At 40.3% G+C, this 16,122-nt stretch overlaps 1 protein-coding gene across 3 annotated transcripts in view; it reads right to left on the bottom strand.

Moving 5' to 3' along the window:
• The window catches only part of LOC137234060 (protein rhomboid-like), a 114,858-nt gene that overhangs the window by 10,006 nt on the left and 88,730 nt on the right, over positions 1 to 16,122 (bottom strand). For all 3 annotated transcript variants that reach the window (XM_067757734.1, XM_067757733.1, XM_067757735.1), the window contains exon 2: positions 9,643 to 10,577. In XM_067757734.1, coding sequence (XP_067613835.1) covers positions 9,643 to 10,341 — 699 coding nt within the window. In that variant the 5' untranslated portion in view covers positions 10,342 to 10,577. The remainder of the gene's footprint in view (positions 1 to 9,642; positions 10,578 to 16,122) is intronic.

The raw sequence follows: 16,122 nt of genomic DNA, 5'->3' as shown, positions 1-16,122 counted from the left end.
GTGTATCAAATGGAAGGTATTAAAGTGTATTTTAAGAGGGAGTAGGCCATAGATCTATGTGTGGACGCCATTTAGGGATATCGCCATAAAGGTGGACCAGGGTGGAATCTAGAATTTGTTTGTACGATGTGGGTATCAAACGAAAGGTGTTAATGAGTATTTTAAAAGGGCGTGGGCCTTAGTTCTATAGGTGGACGCCTTTTCGAGATATCGCCATAAAGCTGGACCAGGGGCGACTCTAGAATTTGTTTGTACGATATGGGTATCAAATGAAAGGTGCTAATGAGTGTTTTAAAAGGGCGTGGGCCTTAGTTCTATAGGTGGACGCCTTGTCGAGATATCGCCATAAAGCTGGACCAGGGGCGACTCTAGAATTTGTTTGTACGATATGGGTATCAAATGAAAGGTGTTAATGAGTATTTTAAAAGGGCGTAGGCCTTAGTTCTATAGGTGGACGCCTTGTCGAGATATCGCCATAAAGCTGGACCAGGGGTGGCTCTAGAATTTGTTTGTACGACATGGGTATCAAATGAAAGGTGTTAATGAGTATTTTAAAAGGGCGTGGGCCTTAGTTCTATAGGTGGACGCCTTTTCGAGATATCGCCATAAAGGTGGACCAGGGGTGACTCTAGAATTTGTTTGTACGGTATGGGTATCAAATGAAAGGTATTAATGAGGGTTTTAAAAGGGAGTGGCCCTTAGTTGTATATGTGAAGGCGTTTTCGAGATATCGACCAAAATGTGGACCAGGGTGACCCAGAACGTCATCTGTCGGATACCGCTATGTTATTTATATCGGTAATACCACGAACAGTATTCCTGCCAAGATTCCAAAGGCTTTTCATTTTGCCCTGCAGTACTTTTTCATTTTCTTCCACTTAATATGGTAGGTGTCACACCCATTTTGCGTCAATAAACCAAGCCAATTACCATGTTTCATCCCTTTTTTCGTATTTGGTAAAGAATTATGGCATTTTTTTCATTTTTCGTAACTTTCGATATCGAAAAAGTGGGCGTGGTCATAGTAGGATTTCGGCTATTTTTTCCACCAATACAAAGTGAGTTCAGATAAATACGTGGATTGAGTTTAGTAAAGATATATCGATTTTTGCTCAAGTTATCATGTTAACGGCCGTGCGGAAGGACAGACGGTCGACTGTGTATAAAAACTGGGCGTGGTTTCAACCGATTTCGCCCTTTTTCACAGAAAACAGTTATCGTCACAAGGACTGGTAAATTTTTGTTCGACTTATGGCATTAAAAGTATCCTAGACAAATTAAATGAAAAAGGGCGGAGCCGCGCCCATTTTGAAATTTTCTTTTATTTTTGTATTTTATTGCACAATATCATTACTAGAGTCGAATGTTGACATAATTTACTTATATACTGTAAAGATATTGATATTTTTGTTAAAATTTGACTTAAAAAAATTTTTTTTTTAAGTGGGCGTGGTCGTTCTCCGATTTTGCTAATTTTTATAAAGCATACATATAGTAATAGGAGTAACGTTTCTGCCAAATTTCATCATGATATCTTCAACGACTGTCAAATTACAGCTTGCAAAACTTTTAAATTACCTTCTTTTAAAAGTGGGCGGTGCCAATCCCATTGTCCAAAATTTTACTAATTTTCTATTCTGCGTCATAAGGTCAACAACCCACCTACCAAGTTTCATCGCCTTATCCGTCTTTGGCAATGAATTATCGCATTTTTTCGGTTTTTCGAAATTTTCGATATCGAAAAACTGGGCGTTGTTATAGTCCGATATCGTTCGTTTTAAATAGCGATCTGAGATGAGTGCCCAGGAACCTACATACCAAATTTCACCAAGGTACCTCGAAATTTACTCCAGTTATCGTGTTAACGGACGGACGGACGGACATCGCTCAATCAAAATTTTTTTCGATACTGATGATTTTGATATATGGAAGTCTATATCTATCTCGATTCCTTTATACCTGTACAACCAACCATTATCCAATCAAAGTTAATATACTCTGTGAGCTCTGCTCAACTGAATATAAATAAAATAATTTAAAAAAAAAATTTTTAAGTTAAACGGTTTTATTGAAAACAATACTTACATGAAATAATAATAATACGAAAAGCCAGAAAATAATTAGGTAGGTCCTAGGTACTAGTCATCACACTCCTTATCAATATAGGGCGTTGATCAGACAATTAAATAAAAGCGTTGGGCGCGTGAAATTTCTATAAATGTGACTGATTAAGGTTCAGTTGGTTTTACTTATGACTATCAATAGAAATATGACGCGTCCAACGCTTTTATTTAATTGTCTGATCAACGCCCTATATTGATAAGGAGTGTGATGACTAGTACCTAGGACCTACCTAATTATTTTCTAGCTTTTCGTGTTATTATTATTTCATGTAAGTATTGTTTTCAATAAAACCGTTTAACTTAAACATTTTTTTCAAATTATTTTATTTTCAAGTTTTTAGTCTTTATTTAATTGCCTGTTATTTCTCATTCTATTTAGTTCATTCAGTGACTCATTATTACAAGGACTCTTTCCTGACAATTTGTTACAACCTAAGTCCTCAATACATAATCCTTCCAAAGGCTTTACTCGACTCTGCGCCACGTATGCTTGTCCCTCCTCCAACTCCAAAATATTTTGATGTCACTTCTACTGGACTGTATGCAATATTTGTTCCAAATATGAGCCAAATCGGGCATCATAGGTCGCTTTCTATTCTTGCATGTATTATGTGGTCCAAATATCAACCGAATCGGACCACAAATGCGAATTTTGCGAATATTTCGATCCATTCGCCACCTAGCGGAGATTTTTTTTTATAAGTCGCTTTTTATTCCTGCATGTATTATGTGTTCCAAATATGAGCCAAATCGGACCACAAATGCGAATTTTGCGAATATCTCGATCCTTGCGCCACCTAGCGGCGATTTTTTTCTTATTATTGCATTGTCGTCGGGTTCTGAACTATATTCCAAATTTCAAGCTTGTAGCTTATCGGGAAGTTACTTAAATTTCAATTACAAGATTCGTTCACAACGGCCGTGCGGCCGTACATGCGGCCTGCCTGTCAACTCAAGCTAAATAAAACCGTTTAAAAAGGGAAATGGCATCAGAATTGGAATAGGGAATAATGAATAATATGGGTTAAGTAATAGAAGGAATAGGAATATGATTAGGTATATGCACAAAGTTATGAATCGGAAAAGGAGTATGAATAGGAATAGGAATAAAAACAGGAATGTGGATAAAGGCATTAGAATTGGGAGCTCGTACCAATATTGAACTCTCAAATAGAAATCACACCCGACTGATGAGATAGATGCCGCAAGGTAATTACTGACGGCTGTTGCAAAAAGTACGAGACTGGAGGAACCATTCTGCATAAACCCGTTGCCATCTCCAAGAAGGGAGTAAGGACTTTGTCTTTCCAGAGAAAAAGATTCTAACGTATGCAAAGAAGAATTGAAGACTCATATAAGATCGAAATGATCCAAAAAATTTATTTTCGAAATATTTTATTCAATTCATTTTAAACCAGCTTAATTTTATAACATTTGATTAAGTTCAATTCGTTTCACCCTGTTACAATTTTATTGAATTAAATTTGATTGAAATCAGTTTTATTACATATAATTCAGTTAATCTAAGTTCAATTAAAATCAATTGAATTTTATTAAATTCAACTCTATTCAATTCAGTTCACTTTAATTCAATTGATTTCACTTTATTTCAATTCAACTAAATTCAATTCCATCCAACTCAATAAATTCAATTCAATTAGATTCAACTCAAAGCAATTCAGTTCAAATTATTTCACTTCAATTCAGTTCATTTCAATGGATTTCAAACTAGTTAAGTACAACTGGATTTAATTCAACTGAAATGAAGTCTATACACCATTCTGTTTTTCCTTCTTTTCTTACGGGGCATAATTCCCCGCACTACCACTCATGTGGTACAGACAAGTGCTAGACTATGAAATGTAATATTAACTCGTATAAACATAAACCTTTACGCACTCCAGCTCGAATGGACAGACAAACAGACAGAAGGACGGACATATGAATGAATGGTCTGTGGTGCACTACGAGTCATGGTATTGCGTTTGAATGGCCCTGTAAAATTTGTTAGTACGCACGGCCAGTTACAAAGTCATTGTGGGTCACAACACAACACACAAATGACAGACCATGGCTCTGTTCAGCGTATTTGTTTACTATTTTTGGTATTTTTTGCCCTCATTTTTGCACAATGCCTTTTGATGAAATATGAGCAGCAGCACATTCGTCTTAGCTGCCAACTTTTATTCTTCTTTTTTGTTATTATTTAATTTTTTGGGTTTTGAACTAAAAGTATTATGCAACTACTTTCATGGCTTTTGTTTCCAACTTACTATAACAGACGGCTATTTTCCCTTCTATTCAACATCGACGCCCAACTACGCCCCTTGGGTCGGTCTTTTACGAACAATTCATTTTATGGAAGTTCAATGACGCTTACGTTACGTAATCACTCCTCATAGCTGTAAGATGGTTTTTTATTAGGCTTAAGAATTGAATTTGTATTAATAGAGATTACTTGGCTATTGTTGAGCGAGAGAGTGCCTGGCTTCCAGTCATGAGCTGAAGAATTTCAAGGAAAGGGCCACTGAAATAGGAATAGGAATCGGAAATAAATAGAAATTGTATTTAAAAAGGAACAGGAATAGAACTAGTAATAGGAACAGGAACAGGAATAGGAAAATGATAGGGACTAGGCACAGGAAAAGGAACAGGAAAAGAACTTATCCTCGTTCTGTGTGAAGCACAGAAAAGTAAGAGGAAACGTGAAAGTTTGCTGGGGTCATTGACGCTGCAGTAGTGATATTACAGGAGCGGCCTGGATTTATATCCAGCAAATGACTGACAGCCCACTAAACTGCTGCAATGCATATAGACTTATGATAGGCATACCTCCTACTCCAGCAGTGTGCAGATACTGTTGTTGTTGTAGCAATGTTTTGCCCTGCCTAATAGCTGCGACCGATCTGGATTTTCGGAACAATTGCGGCTGCATGCTCACCAAAATGTAAATCCTGATCAAACGTCACACCCAAAATTTTGGGGTGTAGGACATTCGGTAGCGTAGTGCCATCGACGTGGATGTTCAAAATGATCGACATTTGGGACGTCCAAGTTGTAAATAGGGTCGCGGATGATTTAGTCGGTGATAATGCCAGGTTTCGCGAGGCGAAAAAAGCCGTTTATTCTGTTGCAAAGCTCATCGATCTTTGGGCCCGGGCCTGTGGCCATTATTGTGCAGTCATCGGCGTAAGAAACGATAGTAACTGCTTCTGGTGGCGAAGGTAGTTTTGATATGTAAAAATTAAACAAAAGTGGGGATAGGACACCACCCTGAGGCGCCCCTTGTTGAATTCTTCTTGGCTTTGATATTTCGTTTCTGAATTACACCGATGCCTGCCGACCACCCAGATAATTTGCGGTCCACCTTTTAAGACACGGGGGAAGGGTAGACCCTTCCAAGTCTTTCAGTAACGTGCCATGGTTGACCGTATCAAAAGCTTTTGATAGGTATAGCGCTAGGAGTTTTCAGAGTGCAGATACTGTCACCAGTCTGTTTTCACTAGAAAGCTTCTGCTGGACACTAGAACCCAAATTAGAGGTGTCCAAACAGTCATTGCCCCGCATAAATGGGAAACGAATTGACAACATAGTGATTCTTAATCCTATCTTCTTAGAACCACTTATTGATAAGAGCATCCCAACGAATTATGTTTGTGGTAGCTGAAAGGAAGATAGTGAGCACTTTCTTTGCAGGTGCCTCGGTTTGGCCAGAATGCCTATGGAATATTCGTGCTTCATTGGTAGCTAATCAGAGCTTGGCTCAGCTGAAATTTAAGTAATTTTGGGCTATCGACGGACAAATTGGTTATGTTTTGTACAACTTTAAAGTGAGTTAGGCGGTATAGCATCTAAAGGTATCACAGGCCAACCGGTCTTAGCATAACCGCCCATGCTTGCTGCGGGTCGCCACTCTTACCTGACTTAACCGAGCCTAGACTACCAACGCATTTACTGATCCACCAGTTATATTGATATCGCTACAAGCTCACCGATTCTCCAAACCAGCTGTGCCTTGGGTATCTGCAACCGTTCACTACTCACCTTTGTGTTCTTGATATAAATTAATCTGATCGGTTAGGCACCATTCAGCTGCTTTCTGAGTCAGCGTTCACCGTTGGTAGAATATTTTAGATATTTATTTATCCTTTTGGCTTGCGCCAACCTTGAAGCTGAATACAGATATTATTTCTACTTCACCTCCTAGCAACAATCGATGATTAACTAAGAAAAGTCACAAATGGCACCCGAGCAGATACATGCTTTCCGACGCGAGAGTGTTGAACCAATGAGAACTCTAAGAGCAATCTCAATAAATACCTATTAAAAAACGGACGATATACAAACCAACCAAAATACACTGAAAATTGAGTCCCTAAATTATGTCTACGCACTACAGAAGAAAACGAGAATCAACCGAAAATTTGCTAAGAGGCTTAGAACTGGAAATTGTCGGCGTGGAAAAGAGCCTGTGAAGTCCCTAACAACGCTGTATTATTCGGGTAACACAAAGTGTTTTTAAGTGGAACATCGTCGAAAATTCGGTTGGTTTCTCTGCGCTCACTTGATGAGTTACTGATGAAAGTGCGCCAATACCCAGGCTATGAATCTTGTTTTCTTAACCACCCAGCCTACTCGAGTCACTTGGACATTTAACTTTTGTGCCATTTTTTGTGCAAAGTTGGCTTAAACCCCGAATTGGAATAATTTAATACGATGTTATACAAAAAAAAAATAATGCCAAACCACATCAAATCCAAATATTGCGAAACTTAGCTGATATTCAGTAGGGAATTTTCAACTAAAAAAATTTAAATTTTTATTGCCCCACCAAATAAGGATACTTATACGTGTATCTTTAACTTTTTGAATTAATTTTATTTTTCTTCCTTCTCAATTTGCTAAATGTTTTCCTACTTTCCGCTCATGCTCACAGCCTTAGCTACAATTCTTGTTTTTTTTTTTTTTTTTTTTTTTTTTTGGGAGCTTACATAATTTATTCAGCTGAACTTTTTCTTGTTAGAATTCATTTAACTCAAAAATTGCTTGCGCCATAAAGTTGTTATTGTTATCGAATGGAAGGCGTAGTGCAAGCCTTGCAGTTGGATAAGTTATGGCAACTGGTGTTTCGAAATATCTGCAAATGGTGTTTGGAAGGCTAAAAGCGTGCATCGATCCTTGTGAGCCTTAAACTGCTGAAAATTTTAGTTTGTAGCTGCACGAAAGTAAAATAAAAATCACCCAAGTAGTTTAAACAGACAATAAAGCAAATTAACTCATTAAATTTTTGGGCTGCAAGGTTTTGCCCTTTGAGTGCGGGCTCTTAAGCTGCGGATTTCCTGCAACAATCGTATTCCGAGCCACTTCTTCGTCTTTGGCTACATTAATGGAATTCCTGATTCACACTCTTTTATTCATAAAACGGTTGTACTCTCGCTCCAAAGAATTAAGTCAGTAAGTTTCGGAATAAATGAATTTTAAAAATGTTTTTCACCCAAAAATAAAAGCAAATCAATAGAAACTTCAAGTTCGGGCGAATTTAATGCGATATAACCTGATGGGGCTATTAACAATTTCCCGTATCACATTCTCCTTCTCATCCCCTTGCGTTTTATATTTCTTTCCCCTTTATTTCCCTCCTGCCCTCCGACCCTCTTTCCCCCTTTCTCTCTTTCACCTCCTTCACCTTCACTTTCACTATTCCCCTTATCCTATTCCTTTGCTACTCGCTCACTTCTTCATCCTTTCTTTTTTCATATCTTCGATTTTCCTCTTTATCTTGCTGTAAGTTTTCCTTCCATCACTCCTTGCCACTCCCTCATGCATTCTTTCTGTCATCCTCGCATTCCGCTCTTTCCTCGTCCTTTTTATTTCGGGTCCCTTACAATTCCCATTCCTATTTCTCTTCCACCAATGTTGTCCTTGTAGCGATAAGGTTGCTCTCCGAAGGCTTTGGGGAGTGTTATCGATGTAATGGTCCTTTGCCGGATACAGATCCGATACGTTCCGGTACACAGCACCATTAAGGTGATAGCCCGACCATCTCGGGAACGATTTATGTGGCCACATTAAACCTTCAGGCCATTTCCCCCTCCCCACCCCCAAGTTCCATGAGGAGCTTGGGGTCGCCAGAGCCTCGTCTGTTAGTGAAACAGGATTCGTCGCGGATAGGTGAGGTTGACAATTGGGTTTGGAGAAGCTATATATTGCGCTGGCAACCTGAAGGGTTGCGCTACACAGATCCTTGAATCTGGTATTTTAGTCGCCTCTTACGACAGGCATACCTACCGCGGGTATATTCTGATCCCCTAACCCGCTGGGGTCTCTTCCACCAATCTTGGGACCCCGTACACCGGCTCTTTTCTTGGCTTCTTTTTGTTTCCCCCTTACCACTAACCATTTACCTAGCACTTCACCGCCCGGCTCTTCCATCGTCCATCGAGTTTCCTCATAAGGCTTTCGGAAACTATTCATATATACTAGCATCTCATGTTCCTTGCTTGGCTTCTCATACTATCGCTTACTGTCATCGAGATTTTCGTTTGGATGTATATTTGTTGTATGCTGGAGCTATTTCACCGTATCCGCTTACTATTTTATGACAGGATAAAGCTTTATCTTCGTCGTAGATGGTATCCGACGATTGCCGCTTTGGTGCAGAGAGCAAAGATGTCTAAGTCGACAGGCGTGGACTACAGTGTTTTGTGGCGAAGTATTTTTTTCAAAACCCCGACTGCGTTCGCTTTGCTTTACTTTCTTCTTTACTTGGTCCTTAATAGCACGGATATCAGCCTTTGCATGGACATGGACCTCAACAAGCTGGCCAGAGGTATCTTCCATTATCATCTCTGCATATTTCACGAACATTCCCGGGAATTGTAGCTTTTAAATGTATGATTTTGACATGGTCCTCATATGAAAACAAGTTCTCAGCCGAGGTTTTGCTTTATTTTTCATTGGAAATGGCGATTACGTTGAAGGTGCTAGAGGACTACAGATAGAAGTGTCACCAACGTATATACATAGCGATCAAATTGCTGCTATCCAGACGCAACCGATGATCCAATCGAGGCTCCCTATATTTTGCTATGAATTGTAAGCGTAGGACGCAAATCTTGCCCATGGGGACGAATAAGAGGGTAATAGTCGGGATTGAGCCATTTGCGCATCGCAGTGAGACTAATTACGCTGAGATTCAGGCAAGTGTTATGGCTTTGGGCAGTCCCTTGTTGGAGATTAATTCGGCACGCCTTTTGGTGCTAGTCCAATTGCCGGGGGAATGCTTTTTTGACGCCTTCAACCTTCCAGCCTATGCAGTATAGTCGACTCTTAAGACTGACAAGCGGGTATATCCTCAGCCCTTCAATTTGGGTTGATAGTGATAGCTTTTAATATCTTGTTATTGGGCCATGTGGGTATAAAATGGGGATGCAACACAAAAACACAACACCAACAAACAAACAATTTTATGCAAAAACATGCCAGCATCAAATTAAAACTTAATTTTAATAGAACTCACCTCTAGCAGCGACACCAGCCCAATGAACAATGGTGGAGGCCAACAGCGTTTATAGTCTGCCAAATATTTTTTTGGTTTCGACACCTCTTTTATCCCCTCATTTATATTCACTATCCCCACGACTAGCTCCCTCACTGGAGTCATTCGAATTAGCGAGCAGCCAGTGCGGCATGTAGTCTGATATGTCGCCAACATTTCCGGTCCAACAATAGCTGCCGCGGTTTTTCCTACTGTTGTAAGGGGTTCACAGGTCGTTGCTGGAGGCGCCAGTGATGTCGCATACAATGAGGCAGAATATGCGCTGAGGCTGCCACTCAAACAGAGATCTGCTGGAATTCGCAACACTATTGCTGCATCGTACAAAGAACGCACGTATGCACTGGGCGAAGGTAGTGTAGGATACGCTTTGACTAGGGCGCTAGTTGAGTCTATATTTTCAGCAGCTGCATGGACTTTGATTGGAGTATTTGCATACGGCATATTGTCGCCAACAAAAATGTCTGATGTTGATGTATTCAATTTCTTTGGCTGTGATTTTGGCTTGGCGAGTCGTTGATGAACCATGCTGTTTCTGGGGGATGACTGTTGCAGCTGCTGGAGACGAGGCACACTTAAAATTGATTTTGATTTTAATGCGATTCCTGATTGAAGTGCTGCTGCTGTTGGTGTTGCATTCTTCCGGTGTGTTTGTGGCAACATAACTCTAATATGCTTTGTTGTTGTTGCTCATGATGTAGTTGTGCTCGTCAGCAACCAGCCAACAATGTGCAAAAAGCTTTGAGCGCGCTGAGACCGTCTAGAAGTCACTGATTATACAAATCTTTCATAGACAACTCTTGATCGTCCTTTATGTCACTTGACGTGCCTTCGTCTCCACCGTCCCCTCGTGAATTGAATGAAGTTGGCAACAGTTTAGTTGTGTCCGCACCGAAAGTCTATATGAATATTGAAAGCAAATAGAAAAGAAAGAAAGGAAACTAGTTTATTTGGCTCAAGGTTACTTCCGTACGAAAATAAAATACATTTCAGCAACGAGAAACGTCATCATCATGCCTCGTGGAATTTGCGTTGGCACAAAGCGCGCATACACACCTAATTTACACACGCACACATTCACACTTCCGAAAGAATCTCCTTCTGCCGCACTGACATACTCGTCACACTTGCTGCATTTTAGTTAGTGTTTTCTATAAATCAAAGCTAAAACGTCTGGAATTGCAAAAGTTCTCTTTTATTTGCGTCAAGCAAAGTGTAAAACGTGTCAACTATGTCGCCGTAGTCGCTGCTGTCGACAATGGTTTGAATGCCGTCGAGCACCGCGCACATGCTGTCAGTAGAGCAGGCTGCGCGGCAGTGCATCATGGCGTCTGCCAATAATAGACATGCACAAGCCATCGTAGACGAGTACCAGACCGCCTTAGAGCTACTGGGTTCATTTGAATGTGTGCTCGTGCGACAAGGCTAGACGAGGCGCAACAAATTTAATTTTATGGTCGTTAGCACAGTGGGATGTTTTAGTTTCAAGTCAAAAAAGAGGCCTCATAAAAGTAAGTGCGATCCGTGATAGGAGCCGAAAGTTTCAGATTGCCAATATGGCAATCCTTTCTTGAACATGAATCCGCTACATTCGGTGCCTTGTACTGAGAAAAGGGCTATCGCCAAAAACAGTGGTCTCTCCAGGAGTCGTGCACTTGTTTCACTAAATGGTTAGGTAAAGTTAGGTTGGTTGGCAGCTGTCCAGTTAAAGAACGGCCCACTTAGGCATATTTATGTTGATCCGTTGTGTTACCACATACTCCTCCAGTTATTTAGCAAAAAGCTGCAACAAAAACACACTGATGCTGGAAATTTCCTTCATTGAATCAAATACTGGCGAACCGAATATATATGCCTCTACCTCACAAAGGCTGGACATCTGAGCATAGGATGATTACATCTCGTCGTCTTCCACACAGCTAGGGCTGCTGAGGTTGTGCAGTATATCAATTGGTACCGCGCCATGAATAGATGAGCATTTGTTGATCCGCCGAGCGCTTGATGCCAACAACGGGCCAAAAAGACCTCCACATGCGGCAAGAGATGGTGTCAGCCCTACGTTTGCTAAGCTTTCGAGAGACCTACCTCTCTAGAAGGAGAGGGCAAGTTGCCAGCGGAATCCCAAATCCTTTACTTACAAGCAAGTTCAATTCGCCCGTGCCTACCCATGCCATATAGTTTTTATCCAAATGTAGTACGACGCCACCGCGTGAGGTCAAACAATAAATCACTGCCTTCGAACTCACGGCGGCAGAGCTTAGCGCTTTAATAACCTCTTCCGCCTTGGAGGTACAACACTCGCTGAGTCGACAATCCGTTTGGGAAAAACCGAAAGGGGACAGGAGTTACATATGATCCATCAAGCAGGAGAGGCGTAGACAAAAGCGCGGGGCTACAAAATTTCTAAGATCATGTGCAAAGCCTGCTATATTAGACTCACAAAGTGGTTTATATCTCTGAAGAGAGAAAACTTAAGGTTCGCGATTGGCATACTGACTGCCTTCTGGCGTCACATGCTTATAAGTTAGGTCTGGTCAGCAAGGGCAGGAAGTGTGAGCTGCAGGAAAAAACGGTTGAGCATGTTCTTTGTTCGTGTCCTGCGCTCGCCAGATCAAGGCTCCAGCTATTAGGGGCGGCCGAGCTGCCATATCTCGAGGCAGGAATTAAGAAGTGTTCTAGAAAACTGCTAGCATTTTCCAAGAGGACGGAGTTATTCTATAACATATGTCCTGGCAGCTGATCGGTTTGGTCGTCAAACAAATTCTGGTTACACTTTGGATACATTCAGTCTATGCGGGGTCTTTATTGACCGGCCAGTTCAACCTAACCTAACCACACTTGGAAGGATTCCCTGCGTTTGGCAACTACCCCTCGACATCAATGCAATCCACCAAAGCCTTTCTAGCAGGAAAGAAAGAAACATCTCGCCTTTTTCTGAGCCGTCGCTCCGACGAATTAACAACTACTCGGGTAGTCAAGGGGCAATGAAAGCTCTGAGCTCGACTGTGGTGCTATCGAAGGATTTGTATTTGGTATTGAAAAATAAAATTAATACTGAGATCTACGATTAGTATTAGGTTCTAGACATAACATTATGTCCGAATGGGTACAATCGAACAGGCGAGCTGTATGGAGTTCGGAGCAACGCTGGTCACTTGTAGCCTGCTCTTGTGCAGATGGGAGACGAGCCACTAAGCAAATGCTGCACAGACACATCTTATAGTAACGTAGCGAAATTCTTCCGAAAATATTTGGAAGGCTGTTTTTGCAGGCGGTCATAATAATCATACTTTGGCCCACTCCTCCTTTGAAGGGTACCTAATATTCTTAGACAGGTGCTGGACTCGCTTATTCGACTGTTTCTTAAACCGACACTGGATATAGGTTGCATTGAACACCTTTTTTCTTTCTCCTTTTTAAAACGGTCAGATCCGTGTCATAGGGAGGTGGGGGGAAAGTAACATTGGAACTAAAGTTTATTTTGGGCAAAATTATCAAATAGTGGCCGTGACCTTTTATGGAATGAACAATTTTACTGAAGATGGCGCAATTAAACCATCCGCCCATCAGATTAGGCACTATTGTTGACACCTTCTCTAGTTTCGTCGGCCATCTTTGTAGCAAAACTTTTTCCAGGTATGTGTGTAGAATAAGATTTTTATCAAAAGATTTCCTATAAATTGACCAGAGTACAGCGCCATGGCAGAGACGTTTCTTTGTCTATTAGAAATGAGACAAGAATTTATGCGCCTCGAATTTCGTATGTAACGGCACAAAGAAAAACACATAGCAACAAGAGCGCTAGCTACCATGGGACTATACGGAGCAAAATCAAAAGTTTCATATGAAGAGAATAAAAAAATTATATAAAATTTTAGGAAAAACAATCACAGGAACTGACATAGAAAAAAATTGTTTGCCAAATTAAAAGGACTGCAGTAATTAAGACGTATGTGTGAATCTATTTTTAAATTACATTCAAAAAGGAGCTACGCAAAAATTTTAATAAATTTTCGCTATAAAAATAATTTTCTCAATCAGGCAGTGGTTTTCCTTCTACTTGGTGCAGGACAGTGGCACAGCAGATGCTGAACGTTTTCCTCCTCTGCAATATATCAGTTGCGGCTTTGATCGTTAGATCCGATGTCCATCCAAGCGATGTAACTACCTATCAAACAGCGACCAGTGAGAATCATTACCAGGGACAATAGCCTTGACTTATTCAGGCTCAAAAGAATATTAGTGAATCGTTTATCATACGAGGCCAAACCTACCTTGAGGAGTTACATCCTTAAAGTGCTTGTGTTCGCATGGAATTTGAAAGAGGTCATAGGTATACCGAGCAAACCAAGGGAAGGATGTAGGCGGTCGTACCCCATTTGGCCAGCACATAAACTCTAAAGTTGCATTTAATATCCCCGTGGGGTACATGACCCACCGGTAAATAAAGCTGATTCTGAAGTGTTTTGCTGTCTCATTAGAAGATCTGGGGCATTCAGTGATCGGCTTTGTGTTGTAGACACAATATATCAAGGCTTTTATCGTGGCCTGGCTGTCCTGACTGACGTATAGCACTGAATATTTCTAATATTTCCATATGATAGACGTTACATTGGTCGGGAAGGCGAAAGAATATACCTTGTCCCCGATTCAGCGAAAATATACTACCCTTACCTTCCCATCAAGCCGAAATTCATCGACAAATATTGTGACGAATATTAGCATCACTAAGCTGCTACTAAATAAATCCATAACAACAATAAAGCAGCCACTCTTATGTAGAAGGCGACGACGAGATATCTCACACACGCAAATACATATGTAGTCATCAGCCGAAGTAATTATTCACACATATACACGCATATGGCTATGAGAGAGACGTGGACAACAGATATACATGTATATAGCTGGTACCTAACCAAGCATGACACACAACCGTTCGAGAAATTACTAGACCTTAGGGGAAATGGGTGAACGAGGAAACCGAGTGTATAAAAGCAGCGCAAGTTAAGTAATAACTAATCACTTTGATTTAAACACGCAATTAGTTGTGAAGCATAAGTGTTATTGTGAAGTACTCTCATAGTAATCTAATAAATACCATTTGGATTACTCTATATTGGAGTTGTTTATTCGACAATTTAGCGATTTTAAGGTTTGAAGAACGTGTATAATAACATGGATTTCCCAAAATTCGTTACAATATGCTGGGGGCGCCCTGAATAGCATGCTGCTTATTTACACTTTCTTGTCGAATAGGAAAAGACGCTGTGTAAATCTTGCTGTCGATTTCTCTTATTTGCAGGCCTGCGATAACGAGTATTTCTTTCGCCAACAGATCCAGTGACTGTAGGTTGAGCGCTCCGTCGGAATGGCGACAAGAGCGCCGCTTATGCAGAATTCCAACTGCCTCTGAACTTTTTGTAAGCATTTAAAGTTCATTTGATAAATGCCGGCCATTAAATCAAAACAGCGTACAGTAGAATAGGGCGAACACTGGCTATATAGATGCAATTAATTGCTTCGAGAGTTGTCGATTTCTTTTCTCTTCTGAGGAGAACCGGTTAAGTTTTCTCCGAGTTGACTCGGAGTCCTAAACTTCTTGCTCAGTTACATATTGTAGATAATGCCATCTTCATTAGCTTGCAGATGTTAAGAGGGAATTTTCCTGCTTATTAACATAAATATCGTCCGCTAAAGCATACGCCTCCACGAGTATCAGAAATGGAACAGCTCTGTGCGGGTACCTCTATTTATAAGTGTATGGAGCTCGTGTTAATTTTCTTGCATCTGTGATTTTGTCACAGTACAAACAGCTTTTCTATTTTATCATTGGTCAGTCAGAGTCACGAATAGATATCGCTGCGATTTTCAAGCCGCAATCATAAATCACGTTGCTCCTAAAAAAAATCGCGGGTTCTGCAAACACTACTTCAAATGCTTGATTCAAATTGTTCTTATATTTTTTCTGGTAAAAAAAGCTCTTTAAATTTAACTTCAACTAAACTTTAAATGCTCAGTAAAAGCAGCAGGCAATACAAATGTAAAAAATCACGACACCCGCATATATATCAAACATTTAGCGCAATCACGTAAACGGAAATTTGTATTTCCTAAAAACTCTCTACCGGTTTGGTTCGGAAATTTGCTTCACTGCACCAATAGTACACTTACAAACACATACAAATAAACACAGGTTCAAATGTGTACTGGTCTATAAAATAATTTCCTTGTAGCTTTCATTACCAGCCGTAAAACCTGTAATAGCATAACGCTCACTATTTTAGAATATAAAGGACGAATGCATTTAAGGACTTTCAAGTCTAAGCGAACAGGAATAAACGCAAAGAGAAGTATTTTTGATAAAAAAAATGCAAAATAATGATGGAAGACGAATATATAGAAGTGAGAAATAAAAACAAATCATGACAAGTCTCTACGATG

Source organism: Eurosta solidaginis, chromosome 5, assembly GCF_040869045.1.
Source record: "Eurosta solidaginis isolate ZX-2024a chromosome 5, ASM4086904v1, whole genome shotgun sequence".
NCBI lineage: Eukaryota > Metazoa > Arthropoda > Insecta > Diptera > Tephritidae > Eurosta > Eurosta solidaginis.
This window is presented reverse-complemented; position numbering and strand designations above follow the sequence as displayed.